The 23,270-nt window shown below is 43.9% G+C and overlaps 1 protein-coding gene and 1 long non-coding RNA gene across 3 annotated transcripts in view; one reads left to right on the top strand and one right to left on the bottom strand.

Annotated features, from left to right (window-relative positions):
• Positions 1–12,375, top strand: part of COLEC10 (collectin subfamily member 10) — a 35,935-nt gene extending 23,560 nt beyond the window's left edge. The window contains exons 4-6 of the mRNA XM_025188511.2: positions 3,562–3,615; positions 4,724–4,819; positions 7,152–12,375. Coding sequence (XP_025044296.1) covers positions 3,562–3,615; positions 4,724–4,819; positions 7,152–7,540 — 539 coding nt within the window. The 3' untranslated portion in view covers positions 7,541–12,375. The remainder of the gene's footprint in view (positions 1–3,561; positions 3,616–4,723; positions 4,820–7,151) is intronic.
• LOC142826955 (uncharacterized) overlaps positions 1–19,510 on the bottom strand; it is a 39,925-nt gene extending 20,415 nt beyond the window's left edge. Inside the window, exon 1 of one of the 2 annotated variants that reach the window (XR_012901247.1) lies at positions 18,793–19,510. This is a non-coding gene — a long non-coding RNA (uncharacterized LOC142826955). The remainder of the gene's footprint in view (positions 1–18,792) is intronic. The other variant, XR_012901246.1, reaches the window with a different exon arrangement.
• Between the last annotated feature and the right edge of the window lie 3,760 nt (positions 19,511–23,270).

Below are 23,270 nucleotides of genomic sequence, written 5' to 3'. Positions count from 1 at the left end.
AATTTGGTTTTCGGGGAGGGAGCTCAGCCACTTGGGGGATGGAGAGATCACTGATCACTTTCATTACTGACCACTTGCTCATGCAAGTAGGAGCAGCCCTAGCCTTTATGCTGACCAGGACAATAAACATTCTGGTTCTCACCTCCCAACCCCCTCTCCTCTCCATCTACTCACCTGTCTGACTAACCCATGTAATGAATGGCCTAGGAGCTTGAGAAGAGGCCCTCAGTTTTCCTAGTTGCTTCAGGAGGCCTAGTTGAGGATGAATATTATTTCTGTCACACCTGTCTATAAACGATACACGTATAGTTATAGATTACTGTATAAATCCATCAAATAAACATACACGTGCCCTCCTTGTTCATATAGTTTAATTTAATTTCCACGCAGGCAGCAGGGAAAGGAACAACACTTTTATTTCCCTTGGTTGCAGCAGAAAGGACATTGGATTCAGCTACATGACTGTCTGGTGTGCTCTGAGGTTTAATATTTACTATGGTTTGTAACAATCAATCATAAAGTACAATACCTATGCACTTGGCTTTAATAGTGTGTGGATTCTGAGCACTAGCGTTGTTTGTGTTTAAGACAAAGGAGCACTGAAACATTGGTTTAAATAATCTGAAAGGTATATATGGACTTTGCAAGCAAAAGAAGAAAAAAAGCACATCTAATTTTGGCTTTGTATTACTAAACCTCAACCTACAGCCTTTTCTTACATCAATTCCTACTGGTTTCCATGGGAGACATGGCTGAATAAAGATAGCGTCACAAAGGGAATAGAAAGCTGCTTTAGATATCAGCTGGGGATTCCCCTGACACCGGAGGAATATCAATTGGAGTAAAGCTAGTGTGTGCTCCCAAGTGTAGGAACAAGCTGGAGCTGGGTAGAGATTGGAGTGGTCCCTAGCTGACTGCTGTAGCCTTTGTGAAGGCATATCTACACAGCAGCATTATTTCAGAGTCACTGACGATATTCCAAAATAACAAAGAATACACCTACACAGCAAGCCATTATTTGGAAATAATGGTGAGCTGGAGAACTTCTTACTTATTTCACAAGGAGGAAGGGAAGTCAAAGGCAGAGTGTTCTTCCTTCGACTTCCTGTTATGTAGACCGCATCAAAAGCTGAATTCAGCTATTTCGACTCAGCTCTATAATTGATGTAGCTGAAGTTGCATAGATTAATTTGACTTTTGCCCTGCTGTGTAGACATGCCCTAAGTGAGACCAGCCAGTCCTTCTGCTCCAAGACAAGATCAAGGGAGCAGAAAGGTATCTTAGATCTCTCCCCACCCCATTGACTTCAGTGGAATGACTCCAGATTCATACAGCATTTGAAGACTTTGACTTCAAAGGAGAGATTTTCAAAAATCTTTAGGCACCTAAAAATGCAGATTGACATCCCGTCAGATTTTTTAAAGAACCCAAATATGTAAGGTGCCTAACTCCCACTGATTTAAAAAGCTTACTAAGGTGCTTTTCAAAATCCTATTAGGTGCCTACTTGCATTCTTAAATCCCTTCATAATTTCAGAAATCTGACCCCAACTTTTTAACTCCACCCAGCTCTTTGCTTGAATTACACAATCTGTTTAGAAGGAAATGGGGAAATAACCCATAAGAATGTTTTTTTTATTTATTTCCAGAGGCAAAAGTCATTCAAGCTAGAAGGAAGAAAATGCTGCTGCTGCTATTATGGTTCCGTTTATTGCTTAAGGTGTCTCAAAATAGAGGCTAAGTCCAAACAAAAAAAAGAGTGTATTTTATCACACTACGTTACTTTATATCTATAATGAAGCTATAATGGGAAATAAATTAATTATAATGGGAATGGTGGACAACGGGAAGGAATTTTTGGCATCCCAGGTTAAAAATAGAAAAGGTCATTTTAAATTTGGGGAAACTGGTCTCTGATGCCAAAGTACCCTATTTTTTATTATCAAAATTTGCTGTGGGCAAATTCTTTACAAGTGATTATTTAATATGTCTCCTTACAAGCAACAGCCAAGATCTTCAAATTAGTGATCAGTGTTTTTCCATGCCTCAGTTTTTTAGTGACTAATCTAAGACACTTTAAAGGGGCCCGGTTACAACGAACATTCCCCCCTGAAAATTAAACCTCTATATCAAGTATCTCAGATAAGGCACCTGAGAGCTGTTGCACTCAAAATCACTTGTCACTTTTGAAATGGAGGCCAATGTCTACTATTGATTTTCATAAGATAAGACGTCAGTAGTGTTATTGTGGATTTATATTGGTGTAATTTGTGGCTTCCACGTGGCATTTTACTGTGAGAATGTACATACCAGCTTGCTGTACATCAACCTTGCTGTACATACCAGCTTCCTGTACATACACACCTTGTGTGTACATGTCTGCAGTGCAGTGAAAGTCCTGAGTATGACTTATTATTACTAGTTGAAATCATAGTACACTAAGCTGCACTCTGGGACTTCCAGCGTTGTGTAGTAATATTCCCATGGGGTGTCACTGCACAGCAAGCTAGTGCATTGCCAATTAACCCCTTAGTTTGCCATTAATAACCTACCTGAGCCCTAACTGCATTAATTTACCCTCAGAACATAGCTTTAACTAGATACATTAAAATATTCTTCAGTATCTGAGCAGGAGACTCCAAACATTCATGGTTTAGCACTATAGAGTATTAGGTGCTTTATGATATTTTCCAGAATTTCCATCTCTCTCTACAAAAGAGAGTCAGTTATCTTGAACTAAAATGCTCCTGATGTCTTTGAGAAAAATATAGCCGTATGAAAATAAAGAAATAATGTAAAAATATATGGTATGAAATTACAAAACACTTCAAACACAGCTCAATATTAATTCTCCAAACTAAAAGTGCTATTTAATTTACTGGAGAGAGAGTAAATGAATTTTAGATAAAGTCAGGCAGTTTTCTGATTCAGATCATTATTAGTGACTTTGAAATAAAGCTGTATACACATCTTTTTGTATTAGTACATACACTTACATATGGATCACTTGGTTGATTTTTCAAAATGTGAAAAAATAATCAAAATACAAAAGAAACAAATTTCTATGCATTTATTCTGAAGTAAAATAATGTCCCCTCCCCAACTTCAGCAAAAGAGCGGTTTGCTAACTGTGTGCATTGCTTACTGCAGCCATGCAAATTCACATGGTTTTGTCAAATCAGCCTTATCCGGTATTTTAATTTTACATGATGTAATCCTGCAAGGTGCTGAGTGAATTCCCACAGACTTACTGAGGGCTTTCAGCATCTCATGATACATCCATATGAAGGGCATTATACAGGCACCTGCCACCCAAAAGAAGCCCGAGCTATCACTGAGTCAGCTATTGAAGTTTTCTCTTTCTTTTCATTCACCAGAATTAATCGTGGATCATTTGATTTGGCACAACTGCTAGAATAGCATGTCAGTGTCCTTCTGTCAAATGCACACAACTAATACATTACTAAATAGATTTCAAATGTTTTTTTCCAAATATGCCTTTTTGAGATGTGTCTTCTCAAATCTTTTTTTATTTTTATTTTTTTATTTTTTGTTCATTCAGGTGACAAAGGAGTCAAAGGTTTATCTGGGGTGTCTGGAGGAAAGGGAAAAGCAGGTACAGTAAGTTAGTTACCACTATATTTCCTAAGCAGTGTCTTTCTCCTAAGGACAGTTAAACTTGGGGCATTGGGTTTCCTGACATTTTGTAAGTTTGGGGATTCACAGAAAAATTGAGATCCATGAAATGTTTATCAACCTTAATTTAAACCATATTACTGTCTTCAGATTTTTAAAAACAAACGATGGAGTTCTAACTAAATGGACAGCATAGACTGTGCAAACCATAAAGATTCTTGTGAGAAAGTAACTACATCCCTCTTCTTCTTGGACGGAGTAGAAGAATGAAATAAAATATACAGCACCCCAGAGCTCATATGATCAGGTCCAAACACATTACAAATGTCAGTGGTTTTGAGTTGTCATGGTTGTTTCTACTGCTCCGTAAGCACGCAAGATAGATTATTGACATAGTTCCCCTCCAAAAAGCAAAGTTTCCAGTTTAAGGGCTCCATGCTCTTTTCTGTGTCCCTGGTAGAGCAGAGTCTACCTGAAAAGGAACGTTCCATGTCTGTGGCATGTTCATCCTTTTCCCTAACCTAAGGGAAGTTCTCCATCCTAATTATCTGTAGCAAGAGTAGAGTGAGCTGGGAAGCCAGCTGATCGCCTCTGGATATCCCCAACCCATATGGGATGCCAATGGTGTTAACAGATCCCAGTGCTGTGTTAACGTGCCCTGCTTTTACCTCTCTGCAAGAGGGAGATAAAGTTATAGGGACAGCTGTGATAGGTGAAGACCCAGCCCGTGGAACACAAAATAGATATTGGGGGCAAGAGCATACAGCAATTAAGAGGATAAAACCTCCTATCTCTGGGATCAATCTCCCTCACCCTAAGGAAGAACTGTTCTTTTTCAGGATCTGAGATCTCTAATTGGGTGAGAAAAGCTAAACCAAAACATTAATGGAAACTTATAGTCCCACATGAAGGAGGCACACTCCATAGCCCATTAAGTTCAATGAGAGTGTTCTCATCAGTGGGGGCAGCATCAGGGCTTACTGGTGACTAGTGAGCAGTAAGTCTTCCAGAAGGTCTGAGAGCAGATTGGCAGGTCAGTCAGTGCCTTTTCCCAATCGATGAATCAAGTGTTTTCTATTTTGAATCAGGCACAGTCTGTGACTGTGGGAGATACCGCAAAGTTGTTGGACAACTGGATATTAATGTTGCTCGACTCAAGACATCCATGAAATTTGTCAAAAATGGTAAGCTTCATCTTCATTTATTTTACAGATTTCATTTGGTTCCTACCTTTTTATTGTTGTTGTTGTTGTTGTGATATTAAGGTAGTGTTTGGAGGCCAGCATCCCCTTGTGCTAAGCATTATGGAAATGTATACAAAAAGACGATCCCTGCCTCAAACCTTACGATCTAAGGCTATGTCTACACTGCAGGCTTCTTGCGCAAGAACTTTTTGCGCAAGAGTTCTTGCGCAAAAAGTTCTTGCACAAGAGTGCATCCACAATGCCATGTGTTTTTGCGCAAGAGATGTGCTTTTGCACAAGAGCATCCATGGCAGTGTGGACACTCTCTTGCACAAGAAAGCTCGGATGGCCATTTTCGCCATAGGGGTTTGTTGTGCAAGAAAGCCCTGTTGCCCATTCACACATGCCTTTTGGCGCAAGAGATCTTGCACAAAAAGGCTTATTCCTTGCAGAAAGAGGAATAACTCTTGCACAAAAAGCCCTGTGTTCTTATGATTTCCTGTACTTTTTCTTGCACAAGAACACTCTTGTAGTGCGGACAGTCCACACGTTTTTGCACAAAACCAGCCATTTTTGCGCAAAAACTCTGCAGTGTAGAGGTAGCCTAAGTGTAAGACTACAGACCCCTGGGGGATACAAACAAAGAGGTAAAGGGGGCACAAGGGACCAGGAGATGATAGATATTAGCATGAGTGGCTCTGGACACAGCCCATAACAGGTCATCCAGTGTTGAGTTTGTGGCAGGCCCTGCAGCAGAGAAGAGCAAAGGAAGGATTTGAAGGAGGACAATAAAGTGACTGTAGATTTTACTAGGAGCTTTGCCCAGGTTTGAAGGGTGGCAAGGGAAAAGAATGAAGTTGCTTGTTGGAAAATTGTAACAGTATAATTAAAGGTGTCAGCTCTGATTCTCCACTGACTGCCACCTGAGCTAATCACTTCCTCATGGGCAGCAATCAGAATGGAGTAGCACTTTATAGCTACTTGGATTACACTGAGTATACAAAGAACAAGTGTGGCCAGTGTGCTGCACCGTGTGCCCCAGCAAAAGAGGACACAAGATGCTTCCTGTCCCTTCCACTCCTACATAGCAGCTGAGTGTATTTGGAGTGCTAGTGTTCCCTTGAGAGTAAATATCATTTATCCCCAGTGGCCCTAGGGTCAGATACCCAAAAGGGAATAGGAATGGATAATGAAGAAACACAGTCAGAATTTCCCAGACATGTACCCACTGCAGAGATAGAACAGCAGGTACTCTGCCACAGCACACCTGGGAGCTGTGGGTAGGCTTCCACACCATGCTCGGTGCAGGCTAGGGCTTGTATGGCATGACTGAACCCTAAGAGGCCTGGTTATCAGAGATGCTGAGCACCCACAGCACCTTTTGTAGTCAACAGATATTGAGGAGACTCAGGGTATGTCTACACTGCAGAGTTTTTTCAGAAAAATGGCATTTTTTCCAAAAAATCTTCACTTACGTCCACACTGCAATTGCGTTCTTTCGGGGGGGAAATGGAAAGAACAGCGGGGTTTTCCGACATTGGTAAAGAAGCCTTTTTCCAAAAGAGCTCTTTTGGAAAAAGGCGTGTATGGACAGGGAAGAAGGAGTTATTTCGAAAGAAGAGGAAAGAGGAAAAAGCACAGGTGCCCTGGTGGCTACTCCATCCATAGTAATCACAGCTTAAATGTAAGACAGCACCCATTTAGTCTGGACGCTCTCTTTTGAAAAAGCAGATTGCTTTTTTGATGTGCTTTGGCAGTGTGGACGCTCTCTTTCAGAAGAAGTTTTTTCGGAAGATCTCTTCTGGAAAAGCTTCTTCCGAAAGAAGCCTGCAGTCTAGACAGCTTCAGCAGCTATAAAAATCAGGCCAAATTCAAAGGTCTAGCCTTAGCCACCCAAGAACATTGACCTCCCCTTACACTAAGAGGGCCCTATTGGTATTAGCGTTCTTACTTTTGCTTTCTGGAGCACTATATTAAATCATAAGTAAGGTGAATTTAGTGATCTCATCTAGTAGCAGAGGCTTGTTTGTCCAGCTAGCAGGTCATGATCTGAGAACCAATGCTTCAGAGAAGCCCAAAACTGAAATGGCAAGGGTGATGCCGGGCAGGCAAGACTGAGGAGCACTATACCATGTCCTCACTTGTATAAGAAGCATAACACCTGCTTTAGTATCATTCCCTGTCTGAGCCTTCATCATCATCTTCAGAAACTCTGTTGTGGGCAACCCATTTCCCAGCACTGTGGGCTATTTCTACTGGTTTTTCTCTTTATGGAGAGACTCTTACACATTTTGAGAGATCATTATTACGGTGTTTGTTTTTCTTTCTTAAGTCATCGCAGGAATCAGGGAAACGGATGAGAAATTCTATTACATTGTCCAAGAAGAAAAGAGCTACAAGGAGGCTGTGACCCACTGCAGGATCAGAGGGGGGATGCTGGCAATGCCAAAGGATGAGGCCGCCAACGCACTGATTGCTGACTACATCTCCAAGAGTGGCCTCTTCCGTGTTTTCATTGGGGTGAACGATCTGGAAAAGGAGGGGCAGTTCATGTATGCAGACAACACCCCCCTGCAGAATTACAGCAACTGGAAGGAAGGGGAGCCGAAGGATGGGTCTGTGCACGAGGACTGCGTGGAAATGCTCAGCACGGGAGAGTGGAACGATTCAGAGTGCCATCTGGCTATCTACTTTGTCTGTGAGTTCAAGAAGAGAAAATAAAATGCCAGACAGAGTGCTTGCCATGCAGCTTGTGACCTACAATAATTCCTTCTGATGTATCCATTCTTGGTGACACATTGGGCAGGGCAGAGGGACAGGGCCTGGTGCTGCACTCACATAAGCTCGTGCATTTTAGTCCATGGAGTTACATGGGTGTATGCTGAGTCAGAATCAGGCCTGCAGGATTTCTGGCTTCCCAACTAATGGGCAATCTCTCTGATTTTTATTAGAGGTTTAAAGTTCTTGGGCTAAATGTAGAATCAGTGTGAGTGAGTGTCACAGTATATGAATGACAGTGACTGACAGAGTGACAGTATATGAATGGGGAAAGCAATTGGTTGTGCAACATTTCAATAGGCTTCTCAAACTCAATGGAGGGAGAGAGAGAGTTTTCTTAGCTACACCAGCACTGCAACTGGGAGAGGCGGGGCACAACCACACAGCTCCCTGTGGTAGATGCCACAGGAAGGCACAGTATTTTTTGCAGCTCCCTGGTTGCCTTAGGGGGTGGAGAAGTACTGAGCAATGTCCCTTTAAGAGCTACTAAACAACTCCTCTACTGCCTGAGTGGCTGGACAGATATGCTCACCCTCACATCTCCCTGCCCAGTTTTTCTGGAATGAGGGAGACTGGCCCTGGAATTCCAAGGAGGTGCTGGACCACTGTCCTGTTCAGCCTTTTTCTTTCTCTTTTTTGGCTAGCTGTGGGTTCTTTTGTTTTTTTGGGGGGGGAGGGAAGTGGGGAGGGAGGAAAGTGGGGGGGAGGGGGAGACTCAGCCACTTGGGGGACAGAAGGTGAGCACCAAAAATATTTTTTGCCCTAGTCAGTGTAAAGGCTAGGGCTGCTCCTGCTTGCATGAGCCAGTGGTCAGCTTTGCTATCAGATCCGGGCTATTTATTATTCTACTTCAGTACTTACCTAAGGGTATGTCTAGACTACATGCCTCTGGCGACAGAGGCATGTAGATTAGGCTACCTGGCATAGGCAAAGAAGCAGGGATTTAAATAATCCCCGCTTCTTTAAAATAAACATGGCCACCGCGCTGTGCCGACGATCAGCGCGGTAGTCTAGACGTGGATCAGACGGCTGGGGAAGCCTTTGCTGACCGATCCTGTAAGCCTCGTTTTCTGAAAGAGTGAAATTGCCATGTGCTTGCATTGGCTGGTTACATTGAAATCACAGTCAAATACACTTTTCTTGTTCCAAGGCAGTAATCTTTGTGTAATCTTTTCCTGTATAGAAAAATAGAATTAAAATGTCCAGGATTTTCTGATTTTTTTCCCTGCTAGGAGGCAAAAATACCAGACACCTGGCAACCCCACAACACACTCAGCAACTGGGCCCAGCCCCCAAACCCCCCCCCCCCCAGGTCCCCTGAGCTCTCCTTTCCCCCCTTCCCGCTTGCCCTTTCCCCCCACTCCCCCACTTATGTTGTTCTGCAGGAAAGCTGACTTATGGCTCAATCAGGAAAACAAGATGGCTGCTGGCAAAAAGCTTCAAAGGCTTTTCTTAAAGGAGCCATGCTTAATAACTCTCTGGGTCCTTTTTTTTTTTTTTTTAACCCAATAACTTTGGTCTCCCCCTTTTTTTTTCTCAACAGAATTTTTTCCCCGGTGGTTTTTTTTGGGGGAGGAGGGTTGTTTGGTATTTTTAGTTAAACTGTCTGGCAACCCTACAGACAACATTAGTGTTACAGATCTGGTTACTAACTTTTTACTAAAGATAAAATAATTGTCCTATTAATTTTGGTTATTAATTAAATAAATTAGATTGAATAAATTAATGAAATACTGTAGATTTTTTCATGTTGTCTATAATGTACATATAATAAAACTTATACCCATAATATTTTTATTAAAATCTTTTTAGCCACTTTGGCCCATCTTTCCTCAAACACTTCAGCCATTAATCTCATAAAGGCAGTAGAAGGTTGCATTTCTCTTAATTTTTTTTTATTCTATTCAACCAAATGTTGACAATTAGTATTTGATTTTGTTGCCATAGTGATGAAATACATTTATTACTTATAGTCCGAAAATTTCTACACAGGTATCTTTGTTTAATTTTAAATAAGATCTTAAAGGTGCATAAGTCAGAAAATATAGCCATTATAACAACCGCATGGCATGTACTGAGACAATTAACAATACTATGTTCAGAAATAAAAATAGCACCTATGCATTGTGGGAAGTCAAGTTACAATGACTTTGGGGGAAGGGATAGCTCAATGGTTTGAGCACTGGCTTGTTAAAGCCAGGGTTATGAGCTCAGCCCTTGAGACGACCATTTAGGGATCTGGGGCAAATCTGTCAGGGATGGTACTGCTGTGAGGGCAGGAGACCAGACTCAATGACCTCTCAAGGTCCCTTCCAGCTCTATCAGATAGGAAAGCATTGGTCTATCATTCCTGCTTTTATGTGCTTAATTTAATTCATACTATAGTGTCATCAAGAATGTTGTAAAAGAAGGAATGACCAGGATCAGATGAAAGGCAAAAAGCTTGTTGCTTTTCTGTTTGTATTGGGAAATGAGAACAACATCTCATAAAGGTATTTTTGAACTCTTCCTGTTTAATTACTACTTACTGTGTGCCTAACTCTGCAGTCATCCCACCCCACCCTCTTCAGACCTAGAAAACTTTCTCCATGCTATTTCAACATACTGAGGCACTATTTCACTCTAATTTTTATTAGAAGGGTGGGGCTCATAACTTGTGTGGTCCTGTTCTATAGACAACAATGGCAACCCCAGGAAAGAATAATAAAGCAGATTAAAGAGAAACCAGAAGGAGGATTTTGTTGGGGTGAGTGGATTGTGCATATTCTTAGGCTCGGATTCAGCCGAGCCCTTATACAGTGCCCAACTGTAAGTGTGTGTTAAAGTCCCATTGAAGTCGTGTGTGTGACTTTTTTGCTGAAAAAGCTGGATTTAAGCATGTGCTGAAAGCAGTCTAGCGCTATTTATTCCTTTGGTCTTATTTTCTCTATTGTAAAATGATCAAATACTATTTAAAGTAGACAAAAATTAAATAAATGTATCTTTTAGAAAGAGGTTTCCGAAGTCATGAATCCTGTTGCAGCTATTTCCTTTCTCCATACACGTGATACCTATTTACCTTATCGACAATCCACCAGTCTTCCCTTTATTGCCTTTCCTATTTCCCAACTTCATAAAAGCTTTACAACTGTGTTATTAATTTGACTTATGTAACACCAGAGGACTACACACTAGAGCTTTACAACACACACAAGTGGTATAGGGGCACTGCACTTCACCAAGCTGTTTATCACCCATCTCAGATTAAATATAAAACAAATAGCTAAGGGCATGTCTTCACTACAGCACTAATTCGAATTAACTTGGTTCGAATTAGCACATCTAGACTTAAAAACTAGTTCGAATTAGCGTTTTGCTACTTCGAACTAGCATGTCCACACTGAGTGGACCCTGAACCGAGATTAAGGATTGCCGGAAGCAGTGCCAGCAGGGCATCAGGTTAGGACTTAGAGCATGGAGCTGCTGTCTCAGGCTAGCTGAGGGCTGTGCTTAAAGGGACCCAACTCCCACCCCGGACAGACAGTTCTCAGGAGTTCCCTGCTTGCAAAGCAGTCCTGGCTTGGAGTGCCCTGAGTGCCCACACTCGGCACATCACAGCACTCGGCCATCAGCCCGGTGTGGCCACCAGGGAAAGCTGGGGAGGGCTAGCCTCCCACTAGTTCGAATTAAGTGGCTACACAGCCCTTAATTCGAACTAGTTAATTCGAACTAGGCTTTAGTCTTCGTGGAATGAGGTTTACCTAGTTCGAATTAAGCGCTCCGCTAGTTCGAATTAAGTTCGAACTAGCGGTTCGCGTGTGTAGCGCCTATCAAAGTTAATTCGAACTAACGTCTGTTAGTTTGAATTAACTTTGTAGTGTAGACATACCCTAAGAGGATAAAGTGTGAGACTGAGAGCTAAGTCATGGTTGATCAACAATGGAATTGAGCAAAAACCTATGAGTCTGAAAGGGTAATGTGAATGTGGACTTAGAGGAAGTTCAGCACATAGTTATATGTCAAACACCTTCCATTTTCTGTTGAGTCATCTTCAAGATCTCTCTTCTTATCCTGAAGTCACTCAGGGTACGTGTACACTAGCCCTCTAGTTCGAACAAGGGAGGCTAATGAGGGCGATCGAAATTGCAAATGAAGCAAGGGATTTAAATAGCCCGCACTTCATTAGCATGTTCCTGGGTGGTCGTCATTTTGGAAACTGACTAGCCCGGAGTAGCTGCCTGTGTCTACATGCGGCAGTGAAACGGGAGTTCGAAGTAAACCCCTTAACTCGAATTAGCTGTTAAACCTCATTTCATGAGGCATAATGGAGCGGTCGACAAAGGCTTCCCTTGTCGACCGATCCGCGTCTAGACTGCCGCGCTGTGCCAGATCAGCCGATTGTTGGCACAGCGCGGCGGCCATTTTTATTTTAATGAAGCAGGGATTATTTAAATCCCCGCTTCATTGACTATGTCGGGCAAACTAGTTAACATGGCTCCGTCGACGGAGCTATGTAGTCTAGACATACACTGAGGTGCTACAGGACCATTGCTGGTTTTTTAAGTTTTTTAGGTGAGGTTTTTTTTTAGTTACAGACCAAAACAGCTACCCTTCTGAAGCACTGAACTACTGTTAGTTATATCACTTAATGCATCACTCAACAGCACTCAAATATTAGGCACTGAGTGTGGTATAAGAATAGAATAGAATAGAATAGAATAGAATAGGGAAATGTGAAAAGTGGGGAGGGCTGAGCAGAGATCAATAATTTGTTTGATTTATACATAATTTGTGTTTGGCTAAAGCATATTTTCCAGAAAAGCATTCCATTTTGATCCCTTCCCTCCCCCCCCCATTTCCTTTTCTGTTCTACTCTGGTCTACACTTTGAGACAAAATTTCAGAGTGGTCCCTCCGAGGTTTTTGCGCCACTGAGGGTATGTAAGGAACTGCAGAACATGATGCAGCTGCTGTCCGTCATCGAGTTCAGTTTCTCTGTGTGGGCATTGGAGTGGGACTTGATGTTATCTCTTCAACTTCACCATCTGTCAAGTCTCTAGAAACTTTTTGGCCATCTGATAAGCTTTTCTTATAGAACTCTCAATTTCCATTCACATTTTTCTGTCTAAATGTGTTCTCCCAATCAATTACAGTTATGATTTTCCTCAGCTTTGAGAAGTTAATCCTTGTGAGTAAGGTGACCATCCGTCCCGTTTTTACCAAGACTGCCCCGTACTTAAGCTGTCTTCCAGGCATCCCGACTTTTTCTTTGTAAGGGGGCAAAATGTCCCATATTTGCATGCACCCTGCTGGTCCTTGAGTTCCCCAATCAGCGCAGCCACAGCAGCCTCCTATTTGTGGCTAACGGTAAAGCAGGCACCAGCATGTGGTGTCTGGAGTCAGGCAGGGTGCTAAGGGAGAAACATAGAAAGAAACCATGTAGAAGTGTCTTCCCTCCCTATTCATCCTAAAGAAGGGGAGAAGTCTACAAGCCTTTCCAGAACATAGGGCTGAAGCCCCGACTGCTGGCGCCCTCCCTCCCAGGGCTGAAACCCCTTTCTCTGGGATTCCTACGGCTGGCTGCAGCACTGTTCCCACATGACCCTCCCCACCAGGCTGAAGCCCTTCTGCCTCTGTGGGCCTCAGCCCTGTTCCCAGGCAGCACTTGCTATGGGGCTGAGCCCCATTCCTAGGAGGACCCCATTGTGGGGCTGAACCTCAATCCAGGACTCAACCCTGGCCATGGAGCTCAGCCCCGTTCCCAGGTAATTCCACAGTGGGGCTGACGCCCCATTCTCAGGTAGCCACTGCCACAGGGCTAAAGTTCCTGGATGGCTCCCGACACTTCACATTTCCTCCTCCTCCTCCACTGTGGGTGAAACTGAAGCCATCTAAATGTCTTAATAGGTAAGCCCAGGATTTATTAGACATCTAAATGACACCCAAAAGTATTTGTGGGAGCACAATGGAGGTCAATATGTAAAAATATTGTCTTATATATTTACATATACATTCAGGCTACCTTGTTCTTCAATATTTATTTATAGTCCAGTCCTGAGCCCCTTCCTCAAGAAGGACTCCGGTGAAGTATGGAATTTTAGTCTGGATCACACGTGTAAGGGGGGGAGTAAGGAGCTGGTAAAAATTTCTTATTAGCCTATGAAAAGAGATGGATTTTTTCCCTCTCTTCAGAGCCCCTTACAAAGAAATCTAAGGCCAGCCACTCGTCACCCTATTGCTAAGGCTAGTAAATTCATGCACAAAAGCCTCTTTACTGCACCTGGTATGGAATCATATGCAGTGGGAAGAAAGAGAGGAACAGAAGAGATGAAAATACTAAAGGAATGGCTGTCCAAAAGGAACTTTACATTTATTGCATTTAAGACACTTAAAATTCATGAAATATTGTCCTAATTTTTCCATGTAAGCAAATGATGTGATTCCTGTTAATTCATTATGGATTGTAGCTAAAAGATGAAATGGTCGATGAAATTCTGAATGCATGGGGCTAAGTGTTGTTAAGATAATCTCTCTAATAAGATCAAATACATTATAAAAAGAAGTTAGAGAAACCATAGACTCTTCCTCTCCAGAAATTCCACACATTCTGCATGTGGTTTTTACTTCCCTGTATAAGGAGACCATCTAACAAGAATGCAGACTAACTGGTTTAGGTTTTGTGAAAGGAACAACAACAAAAAAACCCTGTTTGCATTCTTTTGAATAAAAGTGTACTACCTGGTTAAATGCCTCCACTTCCCAACTTCTCAATGACTGAGGAAACCAGCAGAGAGAGAGAGGAAGACATTGTGTGAGGAGCTGGGATTGGGTATGAGTATTATAATATTATCATAAAAGTGATGCTTCAGGCTTGAGGACATATTTTCGTAGCAAATCCCCATTTTCAGATGATTATGCATATTTCAGTAAACTGAAGCTGAAGCTTCTCAGGCATTTTTTCCAAAGTTAAATTCTTTATACAAGGTGGAATAATTGCTGGTTTGCCATAACTTTTGGTTATTTTGCCATTTTTTAAAATTATCTAATAGAGGGAGAAAGGTGTTTTTCACACTTCACATAATTTTCAGAAATTGTTTCTGCATTTGGAAAAGTCAAAAATGGAAGCTTTTTATGTACTTTAAATCTGGTTTTTGGAGCCTCTACACACCTGGCACCTCCATTTGTGCATTCTCAGCAGCTCAGAAAATCAGGCTGTAATCACAGAAATGTAAGACTGGAAGAGACCTCCAGCAGTCATTGAGGCTAGGACTAGACTGCAGGTTTCTTGTGCAAGAAGTTTTTTGCGGAAAAGATCTTCTGCAAAAACTTCTTGCGCAAGAGCGCATCCTCACTGCAAAAGCGCAATGGAAAAGTGATGTACTTTTGCACAAGCGAGCGTCAAGACTGAATGGACACTCTCACACAAGCTCTGATTGTCATTAACAGAATGGCCACCAGGTCACCTGTGCTTCTTTGAATCGGCTGTTTTTGCACAAAAACCCCGTTTCCTGTCCACACATAGAGCTCTTGTGCAAAAAGGAGTTATTCCTCGTAGAAAGAGGAATACTGGCTATACGGCAAAAACCCCTCTATTCTGTCAATTCACTGTAAATTTACCTATGCAAAAACACGCCTGAGGTGTGGATGCTCCGTGGGTTTTTGTGAAAAACCAGCCATTTTTGCACAAAAATCCCGTAGTATAGACATAGTCTGAGAGAGCCCCTACTCCAGGCAGGACTATGTAATAACTAGACCATTCCTGACAGCTGTTTGTCAAACCTGTTTTTAAAAACCTACAGTGACAGATTCCACTACTTTCCTAGAGAATTTTTTCCAATGTTCAACCTAAACTTTCCTTGCAGCCATTTAAGATCATTGCTTCTTGTCCTCTCCTCAGAGGTTAATACAAACAAATTTTCACCACCTTCCTTGTAACCTTTTACGTACTTGAAAACTGTTATGTCCCCTTTCAAAATTCTCTTCTCCAGACTAAACAAATGCAGTAAATTGAAGTAATTAAGACTAGAGGAAGCCAGAGCACCCAGTTCAAGGAAACTGGAATGAATAAAAGCCCAGGAAATGGTTTCCTAGCAAAAGAGAGGAAGAAGCACTTTGTGGGTACGGCTACACAGCAGAGCTAAAGTCAAATTAAGCTACACAATTTCAGCTACCTCAATTGAAGTTGAAAGATCTTAACTCTGCTTTAAGCACTGTCTTCCTAGCAGGAAGTCAAAGGAAGAACACTGTTCCTTCGACTTCCCTTATTCCTCATAAAATGGGGGTTACAGGAGACAAAGTAAGAAGTTCTCCAGCTCAACATTATTTCGAAATAAAGGCCTGTAGTGTAGACACGCTCTTTATTATTTCAGAATGACGACAATTATTCCGAAATAACGTTGCTGTGTCGACATACCCCTGAGGAATATGTAGTTGGCTGGGGAGGAAAACCTAGCACGTTACCCCTTTAAGGGCCTGGGACCAGGAGTCCTAGGTTCAGAGGGGACAAAGCTACTTTCTCTACCAGCCAATCAGGAAGAGCTCTTGGGAGTTAGGTTGGCTTTTGACAGACTTTTCTTCAAAAGAACAGGGGATATGCTGATAGGAGAAGGAAAGTAAAGCCAGAAGACTGAGTACCAGACAGAAATAGCTACGGGTATGTCTACACTACCTCCTAGTTCGAACTAGGAGGGTAATGTAGGCATACCGCACTTGCAAATGAAGCCCGGGATTTGAATTTCCCGGGCTTCATTTGCATAAGCGGGGAGCCGCCATTTTTAAAACCCCGCTGGTTCGAACCCTGTGCATCACGGCTACACGGGGCACGAACTAGGTAGTTCGAACTAGGCTTCCTAGTTCGAACTACCGTTACTCCTCCTCTGGGGCAGAGCAGCTGGGGTGCTGCCGGGTTGGTCCAGTAGCGCCAAGGAGCGGTGCTGCGGGACCAACCGGCAGCGCCCCACCTGCTCTACCACAGGCCCGGGGCTTTGCTCCACGTCTCCCTAGTCTGCTGGGGGGGGCACTAGCTGCGTCCCCCCCCCCCCCCCCCCAGCAGACCAGGGAGACACTGAGCAAAGCCGCGGAGGACCCGGGCGGGATCACGGCGCTGATCTGGAAGCGCCACGATCCCGCCCGGGTCCTCCACGGCTTTGCTCAGCGTCTCCCTGGTCTGCAGACCAGGGAGACGCTGAGCAAAGCGAGGAGGACTCGGGCGGGACCGCGGCGCTGATCTGGCTCCTCTCCTCCCCTCCCCCAGTAGACCAGGGAGAGGCAAAGCAGCTTTTCTCGCCCCGGAGGACGGGGGCGGCAGGACCGGATGTCCGCCGCTCCCGTCGTCCAGGGTGAGAAAATCCCCGTTCGTATCTGCGGATCCGACATAAGTCGGATCCGCGTAACTCAGGGACTGCCTGTACTCAGAAGGGGCCCTGAAGATGAGGAACAGATGGAAGGTGCTACAGGGGGACTTGAGCACTTCTAACTCATGGCCAGAGGTAAGTGGCAACCCTGTTAAAGCACACCACTAGTCTTTGATCAGATATTTGAGAAGATTTTTCATTAGAAATAAAAATCCATGTGCTGTATGTGATTTTCCACTCCTGGCTGCTTCCACTGTGCTATGTACAGGACCTTTGGGGCCCAGGGGATTACCTGCGGGGAGGGGCGGGGAGAGACTGGCAGCAAGGGTCAGGCTCCCACACCCACCATGATGGCCTGCTCTGCTTCGCTCTGCCCCGCACCTAAACTCCTAACCCACTGCACTCAGCTTCAAAAACCCAAAGAATCCATTAGGCTAGATATATTAGTAAACTACAGCTGTTTTGTGATACAAGGTATCTATAATCAGTACAGTTAAACTTGATTTATGACTGCTTTGTGGCACCAGAGCTGCAACAAAACAGCTGGAATGTACGACAAGGGGAATCAGAGCACGCTGTCCCCATCCCCTGGCTACTCCACTTCCCGCCGCCATGGTGAAGTGGAATATAGAAGGCTGGGAGAAGACAGTGGGGTGGAGTGAGTTGCTGGGTTGCTCCAGCTCACTGCCATGGTGTTGAGTACGGGAAGGAGGACCGACTCCTGCTGCCGCCCCATGCCAAGCCTCCCAATAATCCCTCACTGGTGTCGCTCACAGGAGGGGACTTTGGGCAAGCGGACAAAGCAGTGATGCTAAGTGGCAGGGTTTGAGAAAGGGGTATAACGGGACAAGGGCAGGGTAGGTCAGAGGTGGGGCAGGTAAGTTGCCCCAAGACTCATGTCTGGGGCATTGGTGGAGCAGTTGCTCCAGGACCTGTGCCTCCCTAGGGATTGCACTTCTTGATACAGCAACCTAGTTGAGGCCTTATCAGTGTGGAGTGGAGTGGAAGAATTACCTCTCCTATCTGTTTTACAACACTCTTGCTAATAAAGGCAAACATTCTGGGATTTATTTGCAACTGTATTAAATTATTGACTCACATTTCATTTGTGATCAACTATATCCTCCAGATACTTTTCTAGGCTTGCCAGAAAAGCTGAATGTTCCTTCCTAAATGTAATATTTTGCATTTGCCCCTATTGAATTTCATTCTATGGAAAGATGAAAGTATGCTGGTGTAAGCGGGGGAATGATCCCGCTATTGTGGGGAACTTTCCTGGCTTCTATACACCCCGGTGAAATGGACCAGCGAAAGGATCTGAGTCCCCGCTCCCACTTCCTTTACCCCATGGCTCCCTGATCCTGAGGGCTCCCCCTTCACTCTCCTGAGTAGCAGAGCCCTTGAAACCCCAACAAGGCTGGGCCCAGGTTCCCTGGGGCTTAATCCCTGACCTTGTAGTCACTAGGGGCAGGAGTTAGGGTGTCCCCACTCCGAGGTGCTCTCTTTATACTGCAGGTCTTCTTGGCCCAGTGATCACTTCATAAGGTTCAAAGCAAATACAATTTATTAAACAACAACTGATTAAAGAGAAAAGAAAAAGAAAAAAAATGAGAATGGTTAAATGAGAACACACAGCCCTGCTCTGTAGCACAGGGACATCAAAACAGCAGCCTGCAGAGTGTAAGGACAGTCCACAGTCTCTTCCTTAGAGGCCCCTTAGAGGCCTTGGATGTGCTGCAGGGGGGCGGCTGCAGGCTGGACACACTTGCTCTGGCAGTGCCCACACAGCCTCAAGCTCTAAGTGGCCAGACCCCTTTCCCAGTCCAGAGCCTCTCCCCACACTTTGCAGTTCCCAGCTCCTCACCACATCCAGCTGCAGGCTGTGCTGTGTAGCCAGTCTCTAGCTTCTTGTGTTGCTTCTCCGTTCCTTTTGGCTCTCTGAGCACTGCCAGTCTGCTGCTCAACACAGGGTCTGCGCTCTTTGAGCTGTGTGTGTCTGGCTCAGCTACTGCAAAAACTACCCCTCAGCATACAGCTTGCTTTGCTTGGGCTGTCTCTCAGCTCCCTGTTTTTGCAGGACTTCTTCACACAGCTTGTACTCCTATTTCAGCTCTCTGTCTTTGCAGGACCTCTTCTGCACACAGCTTGTTTGTTCAGAGAGAGAGCCAGAACAATCCCAGCTCACAGGGAGGATGGGGCCTGGCCTCTCTCCTTCCTCACTGGCCTGTCCAACCTGTCAATCAGGCTGAACTGGAGTGTTGGCTGCTTTCCATTGTCTCTGGGATCAGTCAGTCTCATGAACTCTTCCCCTTCAGATACTGCAAGCTGGCAAACAAAAAACTCCCACAGAGTTTTAGTAAGGGGTAACAGTCCCCTTACACTGGCATGCCCTGGTGGGCGCACTGGTAAGAGAGTGCCTATCTGGGGACAGGGCTCTGGATACTGGCAGCCACCATACACGACTGGACCTGCACCCACAGCACCAGGTGATGCAGCCACAGCGCATCCAACATTCAGCCCCGAGGGATCAGGTGACCAGGCAGCATGGTTCTTACCATCCTGAGTTCCCCCCACACTCTTCCGCATACCTCCCCCATTTTCCCCCGCTGCCTGAGTGCCCTCCCACTCCATTCTACCCTTGAATTTCTTACAGGTACTGTGGTATTGCAACCCCTCTTCCAAATCTCTGTCCTGAGGCCCTCCCCTCCCCCGGAAGGCAAGAGGTTTGCAATATCAGAGTAACTGTAAGAAATGTGTTTACTTTCAGCCCTGTATGTATTTCAGACTATTTCTTCAGTTCTAATCCTGTCCTCCAGAAAAATACCTTAAAAAGCCATCTGATGATCACTTCCTGGATGGTGTAGCAGTAGTACAACCAATTGGAGTCTTGTAGCTCCTGGTGCCATAGGAAGATTGTCAGATAGAAGGAGGAGATTGTCAGACCAGAATGTAGCTGCTCTCCAATGATCCCTATCTGTCTTACAGAAGCTCAATGGCTGCTTTAAGTTGCTCTTGGAACTGAAGTGGCCCCCCCAGCCAATCCCAGAATCAGTGAAACACAAAGGGTTGTATGGCGACTTTTACTCCACCCCTCTTTAAAGGTTCTGTGCCAAGCACAATCCAGCTGTATCAATACGGGCAAATTCAAGTACTCTGTTTTATGCCGACAGTTCAAGGAGGTTAGAAAGAAACCAAGTGCCTGGCAATGTGTGTATTAAAATAAAGCTAGCATCATTGCCCCTTAGAAAAAAAATCTCAATGATCTGGTATGTGCACAATAATCCGCCTACTAATCTAAATATGATGTTGGTGTCATGATTGGATTGGCATTTAAATTAGTTCAGAAACAGGATCTTTTATATCATGTATTCCTTTTAGATCGTTCACATGCATGCATGTTTCAGGCCAGATTTCAGTTTGTGCTAACTGGCATTGTTCCATTGTAGTCAACAAAGCTGTGCCAACTTACACCAGCGGGGGAACTGGATCTTCATGTTCAGATGAGTGACAATGATGGCCGTTGAGAGAAATACTTAAAAAATCTGAAACAGGATTTGTTGTGTTTACATGGTACATGGGCTCTTTCTACCTATGTCTCTTTTCCTCTAGGAAACAATTCAATTTTACAAGTTTATACAGAGAAGATAATATGGTCCATATACGTACCTATGCCAAGGGTTATCTTAAATATCTAATGGAATAGAAAATAAAGATGAGTGCTAATCAGGATAAGGCTATGAAAAAGACACAGAGCTTTCTTCTGATTTATACCGGTTCACGTTGATTTCACTTCACTGACTTCAGTGGAGCTATTCCCCTTTTATACTGGTGTGACATCACGATCATGCCCACATGATAAATAAATTGAGGTTTAAAAAAAACAGTTTGAATTTGCTGTGATCTTGTATTTTTATGATGACAAAAATACTAATTGGATTAAGACAGACAATGAAAAATTCTGGAAAGCTAAAAATGTGAAGGGCTTTTTATTACCTTTCTGCAGAAAATGAAAGTAACCAGAAAAGTGATTAGGATCCTAGAGTGAAAGAAGACTCACTGAACTCTGATCTGTTTGTTTTAATCAAGCTGTGTGTGTATTGGTCTAACTGTGGGCAAATATGGCCAGTGTCCGACCCATAGCTGTGGCCACGTGGATGCCTACTTCTGCCTTTGTACATATTTTTTCATTATTTACCTGCCCAATTCACAATGACCTTACTTTCTAGACATTAAAACGTGATGCTCTAGAGATTAGGATAGCTACACCTACATATTGGGGGTGCTGGGAGGTTTCAATAACATGTGTAAAGTGTTTGGAGCAAGAAGTGTGATATATAAATGTTGCTATTGTTACTGCCTGTGATTAGTGTGGATTTTTTTAAAACTTGAGATATAATTCAAATATTCTTATAGTATATCCAAATATTGGGAAATACGGTACAGATTAATGGAACTTGTAGTAAGTGCTATCTTCCCTCATGAAGTCACATTCTCCAATGAGATAACACTGCACTACTTTTGACCCAATCAATAACTACTCCTATAGTTTGCAGTTAGGACTGCAATATTTTGTGAGAAGCACCTAACTGGAGTAGGAGATTTAGGACTTTTAGGTTAGGACATGCCTTAGCTTAGATGTTTTGGCCAGCCACTGAAATTCCTAAACAGTTGTCTGTGAAGGCTCCATGACTGGGACACAAAACAGAGCTGGATAAAGAACAAACCACTTGCAACATTAAAATTAGGGACAGTGGGGGGGGGGGGGGGGTGGAGGGAGGCGGGACAGAATTGGCAGCAGACACACAAGGTCTTTTTTCTTTTTTTTGAGGCGTTGGTTAGGATTTTACATACATTTCATGACTGCCCACACCTGGCAAGTCGTGGATCATGGACCTTTGGACTGACCCAGTATGAACATAAGAACATAGGAATGGCCATACTGAGTCAGACCAAAGGTCCTTCTAGCCCAGTATCCTGTCTGCCAACAGTGGCCAGTGCCAGGTGCCCCAGAGAGGGTGGACCGAAGACAATGACCAATCAGTTTGTCTCCTGCCATCCTTCTCCAGCCTTTGACAAATAGAGGCCAGGGCCACCATTCCTTACCCCCTGGCTAATAGGCTTTTATGAATCTAACCTCCATGAATTTATCTAGCTTTTTTTTAAACTCTGTTATAGTCCTAACCTGCACAGCCTCCTCTGGCAAAGAGTTCCACAGATTGGTTGTGTGCTGTGTGAAGAAGAACTTTCTTGTATTCGTTTTAAACCTGCTACCCATTAATTTTGTTTGGTGTCCTCTAGTTCTGATATTACGGGAACAAGTAAATAACTTACCTTTATTCACCCTCTCCACACCACTCATGATTTTATATACTGTACCTGCTATTCTTATGTTCTTAAACACCGGTGAATGACAAAAGTTTTGTACATTAAGTGCAAGTGTAGACATACCCTTACTGTTTGCAAGCCCATGCCATGAAAAGTACACACCTATGCACTTTTTTTTTTTTACTTTTCCCTTCTTTCAGCTGTCCTGCTTAGTGAATGCTGGCCTCCCACCACAAAAAAAAGCATTTGCCACCTCCAAAAAAGGGGCTGCCAGTATGGGTAGCTGCATCCTCTGCCTCAGCCCCTCCCATGGCAGATTAAAATAACAAAATCAGTCTTTTGCATGAAATGCAAAATTGAATTGACACAAAGAAGAGTTCTGTGCATGCTCAAAAGCTTGCCTCCCTCATCAGCAGAAGCTGGTCCAGTAAGAGTTATTTCCTCTCCCACGTTGTCTCTCTGATATCCTGGGACCAACAGAGCTACAACACTGCATGCACAAGGTTTTGAGACTGCCAGTGCACTCCACCCCCACTCAGGAGTGGCCCTAGATGAGCCAATTTAAAAACCAGCTCCCTTCGCGGATCAGCTGCCTATCGGCAGCAACCCCTGTCCAAGGCGGGTCTGAGCTCCTGGACCCAGCATGGGCCAGAAATGAGCTGGGCTGCTTGCCCATCCGGCTCCTAATACATTTTAAATGCAGAGCCACAGCAGGGGTAGGTCCAGGACCTGGCGCAAGCTAGAACTGAATTGTGCTGCTGGCCAGCCTGCTAAAAAATTTACTGGGGGATGGGGGAGTATGTGTAGTCTATTGCCTTAACCAATAAGCTTTTGCTTATTGATTAATCGACTATACTATTACTTCCCTAGTTTGGAGGTAGGAGAGGAACAGTGCAGCATGAGGACCCTCTACTCATTTCCCACTCCTAAAACAATGGAGGACTTTGAACTACAAGGGGAGTTTGTATATGATCAGGGCGTGTCAGCCCTATGGAGATCAGCAATCAGGTAAACACA

Source organism: Pelodiscus sinensis, chromosome 2, assembly GCF_049634645.1.
Source record: "Pelodiscus sinensis isolate JC-2024 chromosome 2, ASM4963464v1, whole genome shotgun sequence".
In the NCBI taxonomy this organism is placed as follows: domain Eukaryota; kingdom Metazoa; phylum Chordata; order Testudines; family Trionychidae; genus Pelodiscus; species Pelodiscus sinensis.
Note: the sequence above shows the minus strand (reverse complement) of the source record. Positions and strands in the feature narration are given on the sequence as shown.